Raw genomic sequence first — 22,908 nt, forward strand, 5'->3', positions numbered from 1 at the left:
AACGTTTGCTTCTCATCACATCTCTTAGGGTAGAAATTGTTATTCCCACTTCATAGGCTCAGAGAGTTTACAATACCCATCCAAGGTCGTATGCTTTGTAAATCTAAGATTCAGAACACAAACCAAAAGTCTATGGAGAGTAGATCATGAGTAAAAGCATAGCAACAATAAGGGGAATAGTACTTCCTAGGAAGCTGACAGACCCACCTGATGGAATGGCAGGTTTAAACACTAGCTGGATATAAAGATTGGAAAGATTCAGTGGAGTATGATTTTACAGGTCCCAAATACTGGCTCGGAAGGCTAAACTTTATTCAACAAATAGTGAAAAGCACTCAGGGATTTTTGAATAAGGTGTGATATGAGAAAGAAAAATTAAACCTGCAGCAAGGGGGGAAAAACACTTAGTGAACACTCAGCATGGTTCCATGCAATTTATAATATAACATATAAAAAAGCCAGAGAGAGGCAAGACATGAAGTGATAAGGCCTGATTCATAAGGTAAATTAAAAACCCTCAATTCCATATTGAAAAAGCATAATTTAGGGGGTAAAAATATGGTACAGTCTAATCAAAATGTATTATCTTACTAATGAGATCAAACAACACTGATGATCTAAACATCAGGGAGTATCCAATGTTTAAAAATAGCCTTACCTTAGATCGGGTGATTCGGCCCTCCCATATCGATCCTGCCACTTCCCAACGCTTGAACTGGCTTTTCTGGAGGCAGTACTTGTCTGAGACTGAGAAGAGGTGCTGTTTCTGGTGAGATAAATTTTCTATGTTTTTTCTTACATATTGTTGTCTCTGACCCCCCTTGTTCTGTTTTTTTTTTTTCCCTGACATGCTTTTTCTAAAGTCCTTTAGCATGTTCCTACAGGATCAATCTTTTCAAGTCACATAAACTGTTTGCTGTGGTACTAAGACTGCTAGTGGTATTGAAATATAGGTGGGTTAAGACTTTCTTAACTTTATTTTTAGAAATATTTCTCAACATAGACAGTATGATGTCAAAATGTAGAAATGAGAAAAGAACCAAGGGTTTACTTTAAGTTATATTATCAAGAAATAAATTTCTGTGCTTTTATGAATTAATAACATTAATTTGTGCAGTTTCACCAAATCTTATTTGAAATTTTGGCATTTCTTTCCCTATATTCCTCAATAACAGGCATAAGTATTGTTAGTGTAACCAGTTAACAGTAACACTCTGATGTGCTTCATAAAAACCTACACTACATATGTATTTCATTATATTTATATATATTACAAAAATTCCATTTCAAAATAATTTAACTCTTTCAAAATAAAATTCTAAAGAAAGTTATTTTACCCCTGGTGACATACATACTCCATAAAAAGTTCAATTACTTATACTCTTGCTAATACTTTACGGGACTAAGACGACACTCTTTCAAAGCAACAGAAAAAATATGTTTATGTATCTGCTTATTTATGTAAAAGAAACACAGGAAGAATAAACCAGAAACTAGATGAAATGAAATTGGTTACCGACAGGAGTAAGAAATATGGGAAAGAGTGACAAATCTGAGTATACTTTTGACTAGTCTTACCTTTGGAACTATGTTAAATGTTTTATATATGCACAAAATAATTAAGTCAATAAGCATGGAGGAAAAGAAACATTAATACTGAATACACACGGAAATAATGAATCAAATTATATTTTAAATGATTAATATAACCACTCTGAAGGAAACTGTTGAACACAATATTCTCACTATATACCTTCAGTATGTAAGAAAGAAGAAATGAACTCTATTTAACAGGTTTATTTTTTGTAATGATGGGTGCAGAAGTTCTAATCTATTTTGTGTGTATTTTAGGATTAAGCAAATGAGTAAATATACTGAAATTGTTGGGAACTGATTCTCACTGCTGGAAAAAGGGAGATGTAATATGGAATAGGGAAAGGGAAGTAGAACCCGGGAATGTCAAATTGGAAGTAAAAGAAACATGATGGATGACTGCATGGTTAAAATTTTATAAGGAACATACATATGGTTATTTCATATTGAAATAGCTTGTTTTTCCTAGCCCTGGGTGCTGAAAAGGCCCAGAAACAGTAACACCCCAATAGCAATGAGCATAACTAGTGCTGAGATCTTGGTTTCTAACTATCATTTCCCACCAAAAGGAATCAAGGTGCCTTAAAGAAATGGCTGCTTCTAGGGAAGGGGCAGGGAAAGCACAAGATAAGCCTGGAACATCCGGTAATGCCAGAAAGTAAAGAGATCCTCAAAAAAAGTGATGAGGACATATCAAAAGATCAGAAGAGCCAGTCTGAAGAGGCTCCCACAGACCAAATCTGGAACAATTTGAGCATCCATATGAATTACAGTATATATAAATCATATATATGTAGTTTATATACCATATATACAAATAAGCCATTACTTATAAGCCACACACACACACTCTCTCTTTCCCACAAAAAATAAAATTTAATGAGCGTAGCTGATAATACATAAGTAAGTGGGGGAGGTGAGAAAGCTCATTTTTAAAGTAGAATGCCAACTAATAAATCTAAGAGGAATAACAGTCAGATAATCACTATTTTGCAGCTATTATAGTAATAACTGTTTAAAGCAACAATCATCAATCGATACTAAAATTCTTGGAAAGTTCAAAGGGAAAAAAGATATTTACACAGTCTCCTCAGAGATTACTTATTAAATACAAAGGAGAAAAACAGTAACTTTGCAGTGCAGAAACCCAAAGGAACACCACCACAACTAAGTGATTAAAGTTATCACTAATTACGGAATAAACTGACATCATGTACCTCCAGGTGATGAACTGAGAAGGACATAACATCAGTTACATAGTATTCTGCCCAAGAAGCAAAACCTGAATCTAATAACCAGGGAACATCAGGCAAACTTAGACTGAGGGATGATTTACAAAACAAACAGATTTACAAAATAAATTTTGTACTCTTCAAAATTCAATGTCAACAAATACAAATAATGTCTAAGAAGCTGTCCTAAGAAGATTAAAGAAGAACAAAGAGATAAGAGAGTTAATCGTTATAAATGATCTGGACTGAATCCTAAATCAAGGAGGAAAGAAAAGAACTACCATAAAAGATATTATTGAAATAACTGGCAAAATTTATGGCTTGTATATTAAACTACTGATTCATCATTAGATTTTCTAACCTTGATAATTGTGTCCTAAGATTATGTAACAGAATGACCTTGTTCTTAGGAAATACATGCTGAAGTATTTAGAGGTAAAGGGACATGTCTACAATTAACATTCAAATGTTTCAGAAAAAAAATATTTTTGAGAAATTATAAAGCAAATACAGCAAAATGTTATTAACTGGTGAATCCAGGTGAAGAGTATTTAGACACTCCTTACACTTTTCTTGCAACTCTATATAAGTTTGAATTTTTATCAAAATAAAAAATTAAAATTAAAACAACAAATAAAGGGGGCACAACAGGGGTTTCTAGGAGTAATGGTAATGTTCTGTTTATTGATCTATGTACTAGTTACATGGTTGTGCTCAGTTTGTGAAAATTCTTTGAGTTGTACATTCATGACATAATATAAAAACTTTTAAAGATCAAAACATTATGATATATTAAATATTAACAATTTACTTGAGTATGTCAATTTGCTGGGCAGTACAGAAAGTTAGAAACCCAGAACTTCCACTAATAAAGAACAAAAAAATCACTAAAAAAAGGTTCTGTGCAAAGATATCAAGAGCCATCTATATCCTAATAAGGCAATCAAAGATTTTAAACAATGGAAATATAGTGGTTAGGTCAGTAGTACAGCTCATTACTGCTAAATATTTCGGGTTCAGTCTCTCTTATTTCTTAAATGGCATTACTGTCTTCTCCCTAAAGTCAATGAAATTTACTTTCAAAGATGTCTCTCTAATCTTCATAAAAACAAAGAATAAAAGAGAAAAAACACAAGTATTTATTTAAGGAAATATTTCACAATGACTGAAAAGAATCCTTTGGATAAAGCAAAGATGAATCCAGAAAACAAACTTACTTTCCTAATGAGCAATGGGTACAGTTCTTTATATCCAAAAGCAACAGTACTGGCATGCTGCGTATGTTTCTACAGGTTGTGGTGGTAATTACCCACTCTTTTTTTAGTAGTAGTGATGGATCTGCTAATTTTTCTATCATTTCTTTACCTCCTTTGTACTGTCCCTTACCCACCACTATCCTCCCATCTCTCCTTAAATCCATGGTCCATCATTATAATCACTTCCTCAAGTACATTTTCATCTTCCTTGCCCCTCAATCCCTGTCATATTTGTCTCATGTAACCTCAACCTGTTAAATCCAATTCCAGATACTCTTCACGAACACAAGATGACATGAATAAGAGCAAGAGAAACAGACCCAACCAAGCTGATTTGTCTCACTTTAAACCAACAGCCATTAACCTCAAGAAAAGTTGGAAATGTACACTCTCTCTTCCCATGTCATCAATTTTTCACTCTATTAATTCATTCCTATCAGCATGTAAAAATGCTGTAATTTTTCCCATGTCGAAAGAAAGCCCTTTCTTGACTCCACATTTCCCTCCAGGTACTGCCTAGCAATCCTACTTCTTTCCCCTAGTTTATCCACACACCCCTAAATGACTCTATCAGACCTTCTCCTCTCTTCTCAAACATTTAACACCCCCTTCCACTATCCTCAATTTCACCAAATAAGCCTGCATCCTATGCTGCTGGGAAAAATTAAAGCAATCAGAAAAGAAATTTTGGTTGTTCCCCCCACCACTACCTACCCACCCATCAACCCTTACCATGTCCTGCCTTCCCTCCTACTACTATGAGTGAATTGTTCATGCTCCTTCAAGGCTAACCCCTCCACTTGCATATTACGTCCCATCCCCTCTGACTTAAGGACATTGCTCTAACAACTGTCCCTTCCCACTTTTTGCATCATCAGTTTTCCCCTCCAGTAACTCATTCTGATAAGTATATAAACATGCTGTAATTTCTTTCATTTTGAAAAGACCTTCTCCTGACCCCACATATGCCTCCAGATACTGTCCCATTTCTCCGCCCCGTCAAAAGAAAAAAAATCCTCCAAAAAATTGTCCATATTTTCTCATTCTAATTCCTCTCCTCCCATTCTCTCTTGAATCCATTCCAAAAAGTCTCTCTTTTTTTTGCAGGGAAAAGATTTGCCCTGAGCTAACATCTGTTGCCAATCTTCCTCTTTTGTTTTTTCTCCCCAAAGCCCCAGCACATGTTTGTGTATCCTAGTTGTAAGTCCTTCTAGTTCTTCTATGTGAGCTGCTGCCACAGCATGGCAACTGACAGACAGGTGGTGTGGTTCCGCGATCCGGAAACGAATCGGGGCCACCAACACAGTGAGAGCATTAACTTTAACGACTAGACCATCAGGGCTGGCTCCAGAAAGGTTTTTTTTCATCTTCACCTTATACCACTGAAAATGAATTGGTCAGGATCACCAAGGACCTTTGTATTTTAAGATCAAAAGGTCATTTCTCTTCTTCTGGGTGAACGAATCTGTATTATTTGATAGTTAATCATTCCTCCTTCTTTGAAATCATCCTTTTGAAAATACACACTGGGTTTTCCTCCTATCTCACTAGTCATTCTTCTCTACTGGTCTCTTACTGGTTCATCTTTATTTTTCTGACCTGCAAGGGACTGCCCCAGGGCTCTGGCCTCTCACCACTTCTCTATCAACACTTCTCTCTTTTACAATCGAATTCAGTTTCATAAGTTCATTTAAATACTATTTAAACACTGATCACTCCCAAATTTACATCTCCAGTCCATACCTTTCCCCTTTACTACAGATCTATATATCTACCTCCTATACAAATTTTCTACTTGTATGTCTAAAAGGCATCTCAATCTCATTATGTCCTAAACTCTTGGTCTTCTCCCTTCAAAAATCACTCCTCCTGTAGTCTCTTTCTCATTTCAGATATAAAAAATGTAAAAGATCTTTTACATCTTTTGAAATGTATCCAGTATCTGACTACTTCTCACATCAGCACCACTACCACCCTGGTCAGTTACCATTATCTCTTGCCTAGATAATTGCTACAACTTCCTAGCTGGCTTACCATTTCTTTCCTTAATCCCTCTGTAGTCTGATCTTAATAAAAGAGTGAAATTGAGACTTTAAAAATCTAAAGCAGATAATTTCATTCCTTTGCTCAAAATCTGACAGTGACTCCTCATTTATTTCACTTATGGGAAAAGCCAAATCCCTAATAATGACACCATGCCCCACATAATCTAGCCCAGGTTCCAAAAATAGAAAGGGGGGGCAAGGAAAAGTACAGAAAAACTACTGATTTTTAAATAGTTTAATTGGCTGAATTATGATAATAGCAAACTTCTATAGAGTATTTACTATGTATGTACTACTGTTCTAAAACACTTTACAAAAATTAATCCATTTAATATATACAACTACCCTATAAGGAAAGTATTACTACCACATTTTACAGATAAGGAAATGAAAAAATAACAAGATCAGAGAATTTGCCCAAGGACACACAGCTAGTAAGTAGCAAAGCCAGAATCTGAACCCCAGAAGTCTGGCTCTATAGTCCAAGCTCTTAACATCACTCCATACTGTAGTAGACCATTAACTCAATGAATGAAAGTTGACCTCTTTTAAAACATGAAAAAACCAAAAGAATACTACATATTAAAAGGATCAATATTCCTGAGCTATCATAACTTCTTAAACAAACATTTTATGAGATTGCATTTAGTTTAATATTTGGAAATGTCCATGACTAGTAATTGTCAAAAGGAGGAGAGAGAGTCAAAATCCAAGATGGCTTTGTAACATTTAATTCTGGCTGAAAGTTTCAAAAATCTTATCTTAGGGTTAAACTACATGCTCACATAAGGTCTCTTCCTGCATTTGTATATTATGAAATATAATCTCTTACAACAATTCAAAATTGCAGAATAACAAAACCAGAAAAGTATATAAAATAAATTTAAACAAGTAACACACAGGTAACTGATGGGGCTGAGAACTAACATTAGCTGGATCAGACTTGTTTCAGGCCCAGAGAAATAACTGATTTAAGACATCTTTATCTAACCCAAGATTAAACTGCTGACATCAAATTTCCCTAGTCTTAGCTTATCCTTTACCGTTTTCCTGGTAACAGGTTAACCATCTGTCATATTTAAGTTAAAAGGACATTGCCAGCATATTTGCCTCTTACAATTGGTACCTTGTGAAACTCAAAGTTAGGAATTATCACAACGAATCTAAGAAAGAAAAGAAAATCATTTTAATTTGAAAGCCTTTCCAGGCTAAAATTTCCACCATCTCTTCTACTAAAATCGGCAACACTTTTAGGCCAATAAATCTCGACTTAGGAAGTTCAGTAATTCTTTATGTGAGAATAATAAGTACAGAATATAGCAAGTTCACTGTTGCCACCACTTCTTATGAACGTAAGATTATCATCTCCATTGTATATGTAACTATATATCATGCCGCATTCTTGTTTGTTTAGAGTTTTTTTAGATGGAACAGCACACAGAAGAGTTTTTCACAAAGAATTCATTTTTGTACTAAAACAAAGTAGAATGTTCCAGTTTTCTGGTAGAACATTGAGAGCTTTTATATTCATATAGTACTACTACAAGGTGAAGATGCCAGTGCCTGCAGTAAATTGAGTTATAATTCTCTAACTAACCTGCTTGGTGGGAGCCCAGTCTTGAACAAAGAAGGAGGAGAAGTAAATTCAGCTTTTGTAGATGGAAGTGCTGTTTCCTTCTCTGAATTTCCAGTTCTTCCCTGCTGTACCTTAAAAAAAAAGGTTATTAGCTTGTTTAATAGGACAATCAAACATAATACACTGAAGACGTTAAAATAAATTTGTAACATTTGATTTGAAATTAAATATGAAGAATGTTTCATTGCTGATTATTTAGTAAAATTAACCTATTTCAGATTATCATTAGGTGAAAGGCACCAAAGATGGATTATGGGATCAAAATGTTCCCAACTATTAAAAAAAAGTTCATACTAACGTCACTTAAAAGCTCAATAAACTGTAACTCTATACAACTTTCATAAATTCTCTCAGATCACCACAAATAAGTCCAAGCTACTTGGGAATGACTCCGTGTTTCAGAGTTCAAGGAAGGCCTTGAAGATTTTCCCCTTTTATGTTTACCACCCTTATCTAAGAAAACCACCAGTGGCCATTTTAGCCATTCCGACCATTTTCTATTCAGACTATGATTTGCTATTAATGCAATGTCAATAATCCGCTCCTGCACTTCCATACCATTTCTCCCATTTTCCCATCATCATCAACAGTACCACCCTCCTGCCAGTTCAGTACACCTAGAAACTTGAAGTCAGTCATCTGTCTCCTTAATACCTCTTCTCTCTTTTTTATATTCACTTTTAAACCAGTTATCTCCTTACTACATAATTTCTCCCACATTTGCCCATCCTTTCTGCTCCTATCAGATCCTTTGAGTGTGATCCAGTTATACAACTTCAGACTGGTGAAATATCTTCTTTATGCTCTTTTGCTTTTATACTCACCTTCTTACCATAAAATCATCTTAATTTACAAAATTTAAACAAACTAAGTTCAAGTTACCCTACCCTTGAATAATATATCATACCATACTGTATGCTCTATTTAAATTCTACTGCCCTGGTCAGTCTAAATTTAGGAATACTCTCCTTCCTCTTGAGACAAAGGCCAAGAAAATCTCAGACACCTTGACTCTGATATATTCAAACCACTTAGTCAATTCCAGAAACCACCTACCTCTCGAATAATCATTATGTGAGAAAAATAAACCCTTATTTATATATTTGAACCACTATAGTCAGCTCTCTTATTTACACTGCTGAACCCAATCTCTAATTGGTGCGTTCATGTAATTACGGTTTAACATTGGCATTTTACTTGAAAATGAGTTCCAGTGCTTAAAAAAAATCCATTTAAAAAGCACTGATCCTAATGAGGAATGATGAGGATGAGCACTAAGACAATGAGGACAGAAAGAAACGTATTTGATAGACACTTCACAGGTAAAACTAATAGAATGTAATGAGACGGGAAATAAAAATGATTCATTCATCAAACATTTATTAAATATCTATGATGTACCAGAAGCTGAGATTACAGAGAGAAATACAACAAAATTCCAGACTGTGGGAAAAGACAGTAACACAACTAACAGAGCAAAACAATAAAAGCTATGAAAAAATCTATGGGATAAAAGATGCTATGAGAACAGAGAAAAATAAATGTATTACTCATCCTGGGGATGTCAGGAATACTCCAAGTTGACACTACATTCTCGACTGTTCTCCTGAGCCCCAGTAACTTGTATCCAACATTTTTTTTCTTTAATGAGGGATTATTCAAGATTTTATTTTTTTCCTTCTCCTCAAAACCCCCTGGCACATAGTTGTATATTCTTAGTTGTGGGTCCTTCTAGCTGTGGCATGTGGGACACCATCTCAGCATGGCTTGATGAGCGATGCCATGTGCACACCCAGGATTCGAACCGGCAAAACTCTGGGCGGCCGCAGTGGAGCGGGTGAGCTTAACCACTCAGCCACAGGGCCGCCCCATATATCCAACTTCTTATATGTCTAATAAGCATCTTAAACTTACCATGGCCAAAACAAAGCTACTGATTTCCCACTATCCCCCGATCTGATCCTCTCCAAGTCTTTCCCATATAAGTAAATGGCACCATCATCTACCCAGTTGTTCAAGAAAAAAAAATCCTAGAAGTATGCAATACATATGAGCATCCAATTGTCAACTTTACCTTTACAATACATACTAAATTCAATTACTTACTATTATGTTCACTCCTAAAACCCAGGTCAAACCCACTACCACATCTCAGCTGCTAAATTAACTTGTCTCTCTGCTTTGGTCTTAGCTCTGAAAAATCTATTCTCTGTACACAACCAAAGCAATCTTATTAAAAGTGCAAATCAACTCATGTCTCTCCCCTGTTCAAAATTCTCTAATAGCTTCTCAATGCAAAAAGAAAAAAAAACTAAACTTCTTATCATGGCCTACAAGGATTTACATGGTATGAGCCCTGCCTACCTCTCCGCCTTTGTTTTCCTCTACTCCTCCCCAACTCATCTTTACTAAGCCCAGTCACGATGGCCTTCTTTCTTGTTCTTTTTAACATATAAGTTCCTCCTTCATGAGGTCTTTTGCACTAGATGTTCCTTCTTCTTGGAATATTCTCTTGCGAGATCTTCTCATGGCTACTTCCTCCTAATCATTCAAGTATTGTTCAGATATCTCCTTGGAGTGGCCCTCCCTGACCACTCCCAAACAATCTATCACATTATCATTTTGTATTTTCTTCATAGAATTTCTCACTAGTATCATTATCTGAAGTTATCTTATTTTGCTGTATGTTTATTATCTCTCTGCCACTATAACATAGGATCTTTGAAAACATGGATTATGTAGTTCAAACTGTATCCCAAGTACCCACAAACAGTGCTTGGCACGCAATAAGTGCTCAATATATATCTGTTATTTGATTGACTTTGGCACTCAGCTTAAATGTCACATCTTCAAAGTCTTTCATAGGACATGGAGTTAATAACTACGTAATTTTTGACATGATTATCTAATTAATACTTATCTTTCCCATTAAGTCAGATAAACTCTAAGAACACAGAGTCTCTGTCTATAATGCTGACCTCCCCTCCCACCCAAACCTGAAATATTTCCCAGCATAGTCAATGCTCAATTAAAAACTGGAAGAGGGAAGGGGCCAGCCTGGTGGCACAGTGGTTAAATCTGCGCACTCCACTACAGCAGCCTGGGGTTCACAGGTTCATACCCTGGACGTGGACCTACACACCACTCATCAAGCCATGCTGTGGCATTGTTCCACATACAAAATAGAGGAAGACTGGCAAAAGATATTAGCTCAGGGCCAATCTTCCTCACCAAAAAAAAAAAAAAAGAAAGAAAGAAAGAAAGAAAGAAAAGAAAAGAGGAACGGAGAGTTGGAGAAGAGAAGTGGAAGGGGGGGGAAAAAGAAAGAGGGAATAGAGCATAGATGAGAGTATTTACAACAGGGGGAAAGTACGAAAAGGTATCAGGAAGACAGTATATATAAAGTACTGTCAGGAAGTACATCACAGGAAGACAAACATATAAAAAGTGATTGTGTTTCCTAACTTAGTTTTCTTTTCTCTTTAATTTCTTCATAATATACTCATTATATCACAGAATTCACAGAATGCATTTCACCATTTTCTGCAACCCTCCTAATCACTCTGCATTATCATTATCCACTTGTCTTTAGATGTTGCACTCAGGATTATAGAGACTCAAAATTTATTTAACTAGGGCATAATCAGACTATATTTTCACATAATATTTTAAGAAATAACTATAAGACACCATGACTGATTTTTAAAAACAAATTCATGTCAGATCTTACATAACCAAATGAAAGTTGACTGAAGTCTGTAACTTGAGAAGCTAAATATTTACCCAAATTATGCTACCATTGTACCAAAACTTAATTTTGCGCAATTTCTTTCAGCTGCCCCTTACAGCATTATTTATGAAAGATTAGTATTACAAACAAAACAATATCTAAAAAGAAATTTGTTAATTGTGGTACACTCAAATAATAGATAATGGAACTATTTAAAGTGTTATTTATTTTTTTTTAAGATTTTTTTTTATTTTTTTCCTTTTTTCTGCCCAAAGCCCCCTGGTACAGTTGTATATTCTTAGTTGTGGGTCCTTCTAGTTGTGGCATGTGGGACACCACCTCAGGGTGGCTCGATGAGCGGTGCCATGTCTGTGCCCAGGATTGGAACCGACGAAACACTGGGCCACCTGCAGCGGAGCGGGCGAACTTAACCACTCGGCCACGAGGATGGCCCCTAAAGAGTTATTTATCAAAAAACTTTAATAACCTAGGAAATCATTTACCAAATGTTACGATGAAAAGGAAAAGGAGAAAACCACATAAATTATCACAATTTTCTTTCAACCCACAAGAAAAAAAAGACTGGGAAAGTAGCAAAATTTAAGACTTTGAAAGCACGTGAAAAAATAGTAACTGACTGACCAGACCAAAGAGACCTGAATCCTAAGTCAGCAACGCCAAAGCAAAAACTTAGTGATTTTCAGAGCAGGACCCCAAAGGTTCTAACTGACAACTTTCTCCCAGAACATTTGAATCAGCCAAGTATAAACCATCTAGGCAGGATACCAGAATGTCTTCTCTGAAAAATCAGATTACCACAAAAAGAAAAAACAAAAAGCAAAACAACCTAAACATACTAACATCAGGGACTGTGAAAAAAGCTTAGTCCTACAGTAAAACCTAGTCAGCAAATTCCATTCACATGCACAGACCTTCCAATCACTCTTTGGTGGCCCCCTCTCTCATGAGTGAATGGCCAAGGATTGACAAACATTTGAGAAAAGCCCAAGTCAGAAGGCAAAAACAACAAACTTAAAAATCAACTTAAAGAAAATAGACTATGCAGGAAAAGAAACAAACAAGCTACCATTAATATGAATATCTTTTGAGAGATACAGGAGAAAAAATATTCTATTACTGCATGCATGAACACGAATAGAATACTACAGGTAAACAGAAGAAAAATCTTCTTGGATATTAAAAATATAACAGAAATAAAAAAATGAATAGAAAGGTTGTAAGGGTGAAGAAATCACTCAGATAATGGAAAACAAAAAGATGAAAAATAAGAGAGAGAAGATAAGAAAATTAAAGGACCAAATAAGAAATCCAATATTTGAATAGGAGGTCCAGAAGACAGAAGCAGCAGAGAAGTAGTAAAAAAAAAAAAAAAAATAGGAAAAAAGGTCACACAAGTGAAGGATCCGTGCTTCCAGATTAAGAGGGTACAAATGAATACCTGGTACAATGGACCATGACAGACAAAGACACATAATCATGCAATTTCAGAACGCTGGTGACAAAAGCTCATACATACTTTCAGAGAGGAAAATAAAATCATCTATGCATGTGTGCACACATGTGTGTGCATGTATAAACAAAAATATTTTAAGAGAAAGTTATGGTCAAATTTTTCTTACACATGCATCTTACGTATTCCTACTATAGTCACTCCTCTCTTGCCACTCACCTCAAATTATATAATTGCACATTGTTTTTTGCACTCAATTGAGTGACTTTATTTTTCTACCTGTCGAACTTCACTCATCTCTTTTCATTTTGTTAAAACAAAAAAACCCAAAAAATGAAACAAAAAAACTTTATTCATATTGAAGTATATAAAAGACTTAAGAATGTCAAAATGTTAATAATCATTGAGGTACTATAATAAACACACAGGGGTTCATTTGTACTATTCTATTTACTTGTTAGTATGTTTGAAAATTTACTTCATGAAAAGTAAGAAGTAATTTTAAAAAGGCGGACAAGTTGCTTGTCTCTCACTTGACTAAGGATGAAAAAAAATCTTTGCCATAGATATGAAAAGAACTTGAATTATGATTCTTAAATCTGTTCCTTTTTTCATTCACTAGTACAAGTTTGGGTCCTCATTCATCTCATTTCTACAGCAGAGCAATAACTCCCATCTGGCCTCTGAGTCCCTTTTCTCCTCCTTACAATATATAGCTTACTCTAGTGACAGTTTTTTTCTCTAAAAACCAGATTTGTTAATGCTATTCTCCTGTTCAAGAACTTTCAAATGGCTTCCTATTGCCTACACAAATATCTGCAGGCTAGTTTACAATTAAGGTCTTTCTCATCGTGGCCCCATTTCTACCATTTTCAGGCTTCTCTCCTCTAACATCTCTTATCCACCCCAGCTCTCCTTTCATGCTATCTGGTTTTGCTCAGACTGCTCTCTCTGCCTACAATGTCCTTTACTCCCCTCTCTCCTACTAATGAATACGAGCTCATATTTCAATTATCACCTTCCATTTGAATCCTTCTAGACCCCACAATGTAGGGTAACCAACTATCTCCTCTGAACTCCCTACTGCACTTTGTCAGTACCACCAACATAACCTTATGTTGTGGTTAGTACAAAGTGCAGTAGGGAGTTCAGTCTTGAATAAAGAGATTCTATCTTACTACAGCATCTAGCACAGTGCTGGGCACACTGGAGGTGCTCAGCTATATCAAAAAATTGGGGAAGTTTTTTCATTCTATCTGTTTGTCACCAATCCTAATAATTCTAGTTCAAGTGGTAGATAAATGGGTAAGAGCTTGGACTTTCTTTTTCCAACCACACCATACACTGCTGCCAGAACACTGTTACTTCTAAGTCACTTTCCTGCTCACAAATAGGCAACAACTCCTCCAACTCATCTTCCGTGTTTCTACGCTTTCTAGAATTGAACCACACACTCCATAGCCATCTCCTACTCCTTTCCAAAAAGAACTCTGATCCAATAAGGCTAATTTTTTAAATAATATGCTCATCCACTTTTACTCAGTTAAAACATGAGTTTCTTTGCCCAAGCCATTTCCTAAATCTGTAACACTTTTTCTTCTCTTCTCCACACTCTCAAGGCTTTGATTAAAATAGCATACGCTTCTCTACTACTGCATCCCATTTTAGGCTTTTTTGTTTAAAGACACAGAAATAGGAAGGACCAGGGCCAGCCCAGTGGCACGGTGGTTAAGTTCACACACTCGGCTTCGACAGCCCAGGGTTCACTAATTCGGATCCCAGATGTGGACCTCTGCACGGCTTATCAAGCCATGCTGTGGCAGGCGTCTCACATACAAAGTAGAGGAAGATGGGCATGGATGTTAGCTCAGGGCCAATCGTCCTCAGCAAAAAAATAAGAGGAGGATTGGTGGCGGATGTTAGCTTAGGGCTAATCATCTCTTACCCCCACCAAAAATTAAAATAAAATGAAATCAAAATTAAAAACAGAAATAGAAAAGGACCTATATATAGCACCCAATGTACTTTCTAATCCCAAAGTAATTTCTAATCAACTCTCTCATTTTTACCCTTTCTATAGCATTTTGTCTAAAATATACATTTCGGCACTTAATATCTAAGAAATTTACCTCTGCTTATTTTGGATACCAATTACATCTTTAGAATTGTTTTGTATTTGCCAGAGTTGCAGAATAGATAGTAACAGACAACTAATACTTTTTCAAAGAAAGATAATCCCACAGAAATCCAAACAAGCATATTTCTTAAATTTATTTAAGGTAACAGAAACTTTTCCAAAATTCAATATAAATCAAACTGCAGCCTGAAACGGTCAAATGCTCCTACACACCCCTGGTTGCAGATTTTGAACATTATCAATAAAATATATCCTCAGACCACAATATCCATAAAGAAAACATGTGAGCCACACACATTATTAAAATACCCTGTTCCCAAATCAGTATTCCTAACTGGATGAGTAATATTTAAGCATGTTATCAAGGCAAGAAAAACCATTGAACTACATTTGTCAAATTCAAGTCCGTATTCATTCAGAATCAAATAAGCAGAAGAGAACAATGACTTCTCATATAACCACAAGAAAGCTCAAAACAATTTTTCGATAAAAAACTCATTCATGATGGCTACCTTTAATAAGAGACCAGCCCCTAGCAGTTTTTTTATTCTTTAGTTTTAGAAGTCTACTGCAAACAGATGAAGTATACAGGAGGTGGTAGTTTACAAAAGGAGTTCTCATTCCCGTTAGAATAAAATAAAAAGCAACCCTGCAAACAAACTATTTCATCATCAAGAAAACTTTTCTATCTATTCATTATAATCATGTATACAATATATTCAATGCCTAACTACACAGATATCACCAAAAAGAACCTGAGGACGATTTAAAATAGGATAGACATCATCACACGCTTTCAAAATATTTACAGCAGAACAAGAACCAAATACTTACCCAAAGAAGGATGTAAATTAAAATTAAGTTCTCTATACAGAACTGTGTCCAGCAGAGCGGCTACATCTGCGGATATAGCACATGCATTGCATAAGGCAGTATTTTGGTGGACAGGGCTGCAGTCCCAAAAGGGGCACAGAAAAGCTCCTGCCCACAAAAGTTCCCTGAGTATACAACCCAATCCAAAAGCCACTCCCAGTCTTCATCCCAGTGTCACTCAACACAAGAATTAAGGGAAACGAAGAAGAGTACAAATCAGGTTTTGAGACAAGTTTGTAGGCTGCTATGTAAAAATATAATACTGTTCTTTGGACCAGGTGTGTGATCATATGGAATGGAGAAGCCAGAAGAAAGACTTGATACCCAAGTGGTAGTGTCAATCTGCAAGTCCCTCACTAAACCTACTCCTTTTAAGTATTCATTTAAAAAACCATTGGCTTTATCCTGTTCTGCTGAGTCTTTCTTAGAGACCCTCAAAGACTGCCTAAGATTCTTCAGATACCTTAAACCACAAGAGACATTACACCAATGCGTTGTGTCACACAGATAATAAGCAGTATGCCATCTTCCTTATCATTTAAAAGAAAACTAGGAAAAATAAGTCTCCAATTCTGATAAAGATTACAGCATGATCCACAATAGAGTTTAGTCTGTTGGTACGAACTTTTATACCCTACAAACAAACACATACTATGACTCAAAATAAAATCACGACACAAAGCAAGAACAGTTTTACTCAGCATTTGTTAGTAAAATAGAGTATAAATCCACATGCTTGCAAAAGTGAAGATACAACAATCAGCAAATTTGTAAGTCACCAGGAAGCTGAAGGTTTGGAAAAAAGATAGCTATTTCCACTTTAATTTCATCCCTTGAGTAGTGGTATGGGAGCAGACTCAAGAACAAAAAATGAGAGCAACCAAGGATAATTTACTAAAATTCACCTTAAAAAGATTGAATCTGCCATCTTGGATCTCTGCACCTGGTGTAACTTCCATAGTACAGTCTTCGGCCTAAGTTAAATAACATATTCCCCATTAAGATACCACATAATTTTTAATTGATAGGCCATATAAAGACAAACTAGCTGGAGCTAGTCTGTGACTTGAAACTAAGAACATCAGATAATCATTAATATGAAACTCTGAAAGGGAAGGAAGGGAAAAAACAAACATAGTAAAAAGAATGGAATTTTTAAACTATCATATAGCATTTAACCACCTTTATAGGGAAAACGTGATTTATTTGGGGAGTAAAATTGGGACAGTAGAACAGGCTGGGATATTTTGGAATGTTTACTAATTACCGTAATTTTATTTGTAGTAGAGGTAACTGGTATAACTTCAAGTCCCATCCGTATCCTCTTTTGTTTTTCACAGTAAGCTTTCCAGGTATCTTCATTAAACCCATAATTAAAATAATCAGAAAGATCAGCACCTAAAGACAAAACACATTTTTAGTGTACAAGTATTTCAATTCTATTTTCATGCAGCATATAAAATATAACAAACTATAAAAATATAAATTTAGAGTTCTGTTAGTCTTATCAGTCCTTCTAATCTTACCAGCTCTCCCAATTACCATCATAAAACGGGACTATAAAAATCTTTGACCAAATTATTTCCTTTAGAAATGACATCATAATAAAACAATATGCAAATCTACTTTTATATAATGCTAGGCCACCAGTAAGATTTAATAATACAGGTCATTATTACTCATCACGTGTTTAAGACAACAAAAATAACATTAAAAAAATAATATTCTAAATTGATGCTGAAAAATACTTTTCTAATGACTGTTTATATTAAAAATCTTTCGAAATTGATATAATCCACGATAATCTTACCAGGTTTACGCCATGGTTTATCTTCAAAAGAATCCAAATCCACCTCCAAGAGTGGAACTCCATTAATGCTTCCGGGTGCATCAAGGTCTACCCCTTTGACTTTTGTTCCTATTTTATAAAATTGCAAAATGGTGAAGGAGCTACAGCAACAAAAAGCTGAGAGATACCATAGACAAACAGAAAACATTGACACCTTTTTACTATTGCTAGCACTAAATATGGCAATGGTTCCAAACAAATCATTAATGTTTACCATAAATAAAAGGTGAGGTCAAACTTTATGGTGTAGCTGTAAGACAAACTGGATAGAGAGATTAGGGATACTAATGTTACTTAGAATAAGGGATTTCTGCACCAATAAAAAGTTGCTAACTTTCATATTTTAAATCACTGTTTTTGTCCAGCCTGTCAGCTAAGACAGGTTTTTACCTTTTAAAAGGTTACAAAACAAACAAGTAAAAAAAAAAACCCCAAACATATCAAGTGACAGGAACCCTATGTGGCCTACACAGCCTAAAATACTTATGATGTAGCCCAGAAAAAGTTCGCCCACCTCCCTGATATATGGTCAAAAATTGCTCTTTTTAGTTGAGCTGTAACAGCTAATACAAATTTTACCTGTAGTTCCATAAACTCTTCCTCCTGTCTTGATGTTAAGATTTACAGGTGCTGTACCATAACTCCTAAACGCAAAATAATAAAAATTATCCTGAGAAACTTAACAACAGCAATATATTCAATGTGTACAAATAAATTATACCCACATAGTAAGTGGATAGACTGACACTGGCTCACACATTTTAGAAAATGTTTTAAACTAATTCTAAAGATCTGTCACTTGCTCAATAAAAGATAAAAACAAGTAGTTTTCAGAAGTCTGACCTGTTTTCCATCTCAAAACCCTACCTGCCACTAACTCAATATCCCATTCTAACAAACTTTACAAGAAATTTGGCTGGGAAGGGAAGAATAATTAATGTCTTGTCTTCATTTCCTTGTCTCCTAGTTATTCAACATACAACAATCCTGCAAGAATGAAATTTCTCTACCTTGTTCCCAAATCCAGTGATCTCCTTTTAGTACTTCCTCCATTTGATATGGTTGATAAATCCTCTTTCAAATACCCATGGAGTACTTGTGTCCATAACATGAATTCATTTACATGAAATTCAAAAATAAATACAGGGTGAAGGCAGAACAGTGTTTGGTGGCGGTTGGTGGTTAATGACTGAGAGGAAACAAGACGGAAGTTTCTAAAATGGTAGTAATGTTCCCTATCTTGATGTGGGTTGTGTTTACATGAATGTACACATTTGAAAAAAGTGAGCTATATTTTTTTTTAATGTAGCGTAATACACATGTGGTAGAGAAAAAAAACAAAATCTGGAGTCAGATAGACCCAGTTTCAAATACAATTTTTCTCTATTATTAGTTATGTAACCTTGGCCAAGTTATTTAAGGCTCCATGGACCTTGTACAAATTTTCTGTAATATGCATTTATAGACAGTTCCTTACTTTTCTACAGAATGCAATCTCGTATATGAGTAAGAACATCAAATATACTAACCAAAATAGACTTAAACATTATCACAGAGATTAGGGAGAAGGAGATACAGGGGAGTGGGTAAGGAAGAAGGCTTGATTCTCACAGAGCAAAAAGATATTAGCAAGACCTCAAGTTATGGACAACGTTTTCAGTGATATATTTCTCACCTTACGTTCATGTTATTTCATTTGGTTCCTTACCCTCACAAGTTTCATCAACTGGACTTGTAAAGATTCATTGTTTTTGATCTGCCTAATGACTTCCATCTTTTGTCGCCAATGTACTAAATTTATGAGACTTAGGTTATTCACTTACATTAGACCTATCATTTTTCTGTTTTCTGCTTAAAAAAAGGATAAATGTAATAAAATATTCAAATAATTGTATAATGGGCCATTGCTATAACTGTAAAAGTATGAAGCAGCACAAATTGAACGGTTACTGTCAAGCAGCACTATCATTACCAACTTGAAATGTTTAATCATCTCACTGACTAATTAATTCATTTAATAACTGCTTCAGCACCAAAAACACATGAGATAGAGTTCTAGGCTAACGAGAGAGAATGAGGAGCTAGACAAATATGGTTCCTGTCCCATGATGCTTACCCTTGAAAAATCTAAATACATCACAGCAAAGGCATTTCTGGGGTATCTATACATGATATACAAAAGTTCTAGCCGTTTGAAAATCAACTGTACAAAAATCAAGGAATTTCTCTAAACGGTCTTACAGGACTGCTAAAGGATAAAACAGTATTTATAAAAGGCTTAGCCATGAGTTCAATAAATGAACTTCTTTGTTTCCCACTTAGCCACTCTCCCTTCCTCATTCTGCCTTTTAAACATCACATTTCCTTTTTAAAGCCACCAAGCCTTTGCATTGTCTGTAGAGAAGGTTACCTATCTGGAAAATGGTACTTAAGCAAATCTGATACTGTGCAATAGACCCCCACAAGGTCTCAGACTTCTCTAGGTGCTAGATCTTACATACTTGGGTGTCTAATGGAACTTCAAAATATATGCATCAAAAAAATTTATTCTAACTTGCTCCTTCCACATTATCCATGCATAGTAACATACTTACGTACTCAATAAACTGCTCTAGAAACCTCTAAGTCATTGAGTCCTTTATCTCCCTCTCCATCTGCAACCAACCAGTTACCCATGTTATTTCTAGTTATTATTCACTCAAATATATCTTATTTTCCCCTCCATCCCTCTACTGCTGCTGGCTTAGGTTGGATTACCATCTCATGTGGACAATTACTTTAAATCTACTAATTTCTATCTAGTGCATCTCAACTACTGCTGTTAGTTACCTTTTCAAATAATTTGACCTGCCTAAATCTTCGAGGGTTCTGTGATGACATTGTAAAAAGTCTTAACTCCCTCCTTAAGTGGTTTCAATCATCCTTTCTCATCTACCTTATCCTCCAGTCATGTGGTTCCTCCTAGCCATGCTTCCACTACATCTAAGTAGCGCCCTCTGCCTGAATCATCAGTCCTCTTCCTTCTATCTTAAGAATTATCCAAAGAAGTTCAATATTACCTCCTCTGGGATGTTCTCTTCGACACCTGTCGACTTCTAGCAACTCTCTTAAAGCTTTCAAATCGCTTTGTACATGTTTCCATTCTAGCACTTATACTACACTCAAAGTATTTCCTCACGTCTGTTTTCCTCTTACTTCTGGTAAATAAGGACTGTTTTATTATTTTTCATATTCCCATCATCAATTAATACAGTTCCAGACAAACAGTCTTTAAAAAGTATTTACTAAGTGGATGGATAAATAAATCTCAAAGATACAGCTAAGAAACCACCACTCTATACAAGACAAATTATTCCTACTCTAAGATTTGCTTTTCTTCATAGCTTACTTATAGATAAGATGAATTTTCTGACAAAAGTATGTTACCTAAAAAAATGCTATTTCGTACTTCCTAACAGCTTACAATAAACCAATTCAGTATTGTTCCTTGAACACAACTTGCTCTTTAAATTTACTTCTGAAAATGCTGTGCACAAAGTAAACATTCATCAAATTTTATTTTCTCACTGGCTTTCTTTCAGTTTTCAAAGGATATATTTTGAGATATCAAGGTTAAATAAGCTTTATACCCTTTAGAAAGATCTGTAACTTACTTTGAAATGCATTAAAAAACACATAAAAAATACACGGATTGATAAATAAAGGCATGGATAGATGGTATTTATATATATGTGATAAAGCAAACATAGCAAAATGTAAATTGTATAATCTCGGTGACAGATAAATGGGTGTTCGCATATCAATTCCTTTAACTTTTCTGAATATTTGAAAATTTTCCTAGTCAAATATTGAGGAAAAACGTTCAAAGATGATTGGGTTTTTAACATGCAGTCTGTTTAGTCAATAAACATTTACTGAATACTTACTACATGTAAGGCAATGTGAGGAATAAGAAAATTCATAAACTATGCTTTCTACTCTTAAGTCTAAAGGCGATAAACTCATCCAAACCTAACTACAATTCATCAAACTAGAAATTGCTATAAGAAATAAACTTCAGATAAAGTACTATGGGAGTCTGTGCATGTAATATTTGCATGCAATTCCCACCAAAAACTGGTTGTATTAATAACTAAAAAAGTCACTATTTGCCTTAACTGTTCTATATTTGTAAATAACTTTATGTAACAGCATTTATTATACATGCAATAATTATTACAGTGTTACACTAAAGTGTTTCTTTTGCATAATGTAGATGGTAAAGGCCTATTATCATAAAGGCCTACTAGTGTTGTATTATAAGCCCAATACTAATTACTTACTTTAAGTGAGGATGAGGAGAACATGAAGAGTTATGTACCTTTACATGAATAATTTAGTCTTTTTTCAACCCTGCTCCCTGAAAAGTTGCTGGGGTTTTAAAATTACATAGGCAGTCATTATTATAATGCAAAACTGACTACAACAAATACTAATTACCTTTAAGCTTCCTGAAATAAATAACTTTTGAAAAAATGGCTCTACTGAAAAAATAAAATATTCAAAAGTATTTATGTAAATATTGGTTGATTCCAGATAAGGCAACTTAATGAACTATAGCGCAATTAATGAAAAGTTTATGTTCCCAATGCACAACTACCACATTATATATCCAATCTGAAAAACATGGAAAAAATATTGACTCTTATTCTACCACCATAACAAAATCACAATTTGTACCTTAATACATTCCCTTCCAAACTTTCTGTAAGATTCTTTATGTGCTCAATGAGTCAATGACAGTCCATTCACTTGATCAGTTTTATGGATTACAAAACTTGAGATAACATATTGGTCTAAAAAGCCTACAGGATAATTAACAACTTGAAAAATACACTATGAGGAGCAATAGGAAATACTTTTGATATTATTTTTACTGGACAAAAAATTAAAAATCTAACCTCAGGTTTGGATAAGCAATAAAATGGAAGGACAATACAGATGAAAACTGCAATCTACAGTTTTCTAAGTAAAGAATTTGTAGTACTCAATTCATTTATAAAAACACTTTAACTTTAGAAATCAAAAACTGCTGCTTTCATGTAAC

At 34.9% G+C, this 22,908-nt stretch overlaps 1 protein-coding gene across 23 annotated transcripts in view; it reads right to left on the reverse strand.

Moving 5' to 3' along the window:
* The window catches only part of FIP1L1 (factor interacting with PAPOLA and CPSF1), a 75,312-nt gene that overhangs the window by 42,483 nt on the left and 9,921 nt on the right, over positions 1 to 22,908 (reverse strand). For 7 of the 23 annotated variants that reach the window (XM_023638089.2, XM_070263829.1, XM_023638090.2 and 4 more), the window contains 6 exons: positions 18,402 to 18,466; positions 17,784 to 17,891; positions 17,241 to 17,371; positions 16,879 to 16,947; positions 7,724 to 7,833; positions 659 to 766 (listed from right to left, as the gene is read on the reverse strand). In XM_023638089.2, the coding sequence (XP_023493857.1) occupies positions 659 to 766; positions 7,724 to 7,833; positions 16,879 to 16,947; positions 17,241 to 17,371; positions 17,784 to 17,891; positions 18,402 to 18,466 (591 nt within the window). The remainder of the gene's footprint in view (positions 1 to 658; positions 767 to 7,723; positions 7,834 to 16,878; positions 16,948 to 17,240; positions 17,372 to 17,783; positions 17,892 to 18,401; positions 18,467 to 22,908) is intronic. The other 16 variants (XM_023638096.2, XM_023638095.2, XM_023638094.2 and 13 more) reach the window with 3 other exon arrangements.

Source organism: Equus caballus, chromosome 3, assembly GCF_041296265.1.
Source record: "Equus caballus isolate H_3958 breed thoroughbred chromosome 3, TB-T2T, whole genome shotgun sequence".
NCBI lineage: Eukaryota > Metazoa > Chordata > Mammalia > Perissodactyla > Equidae > Equus > Equus caballus.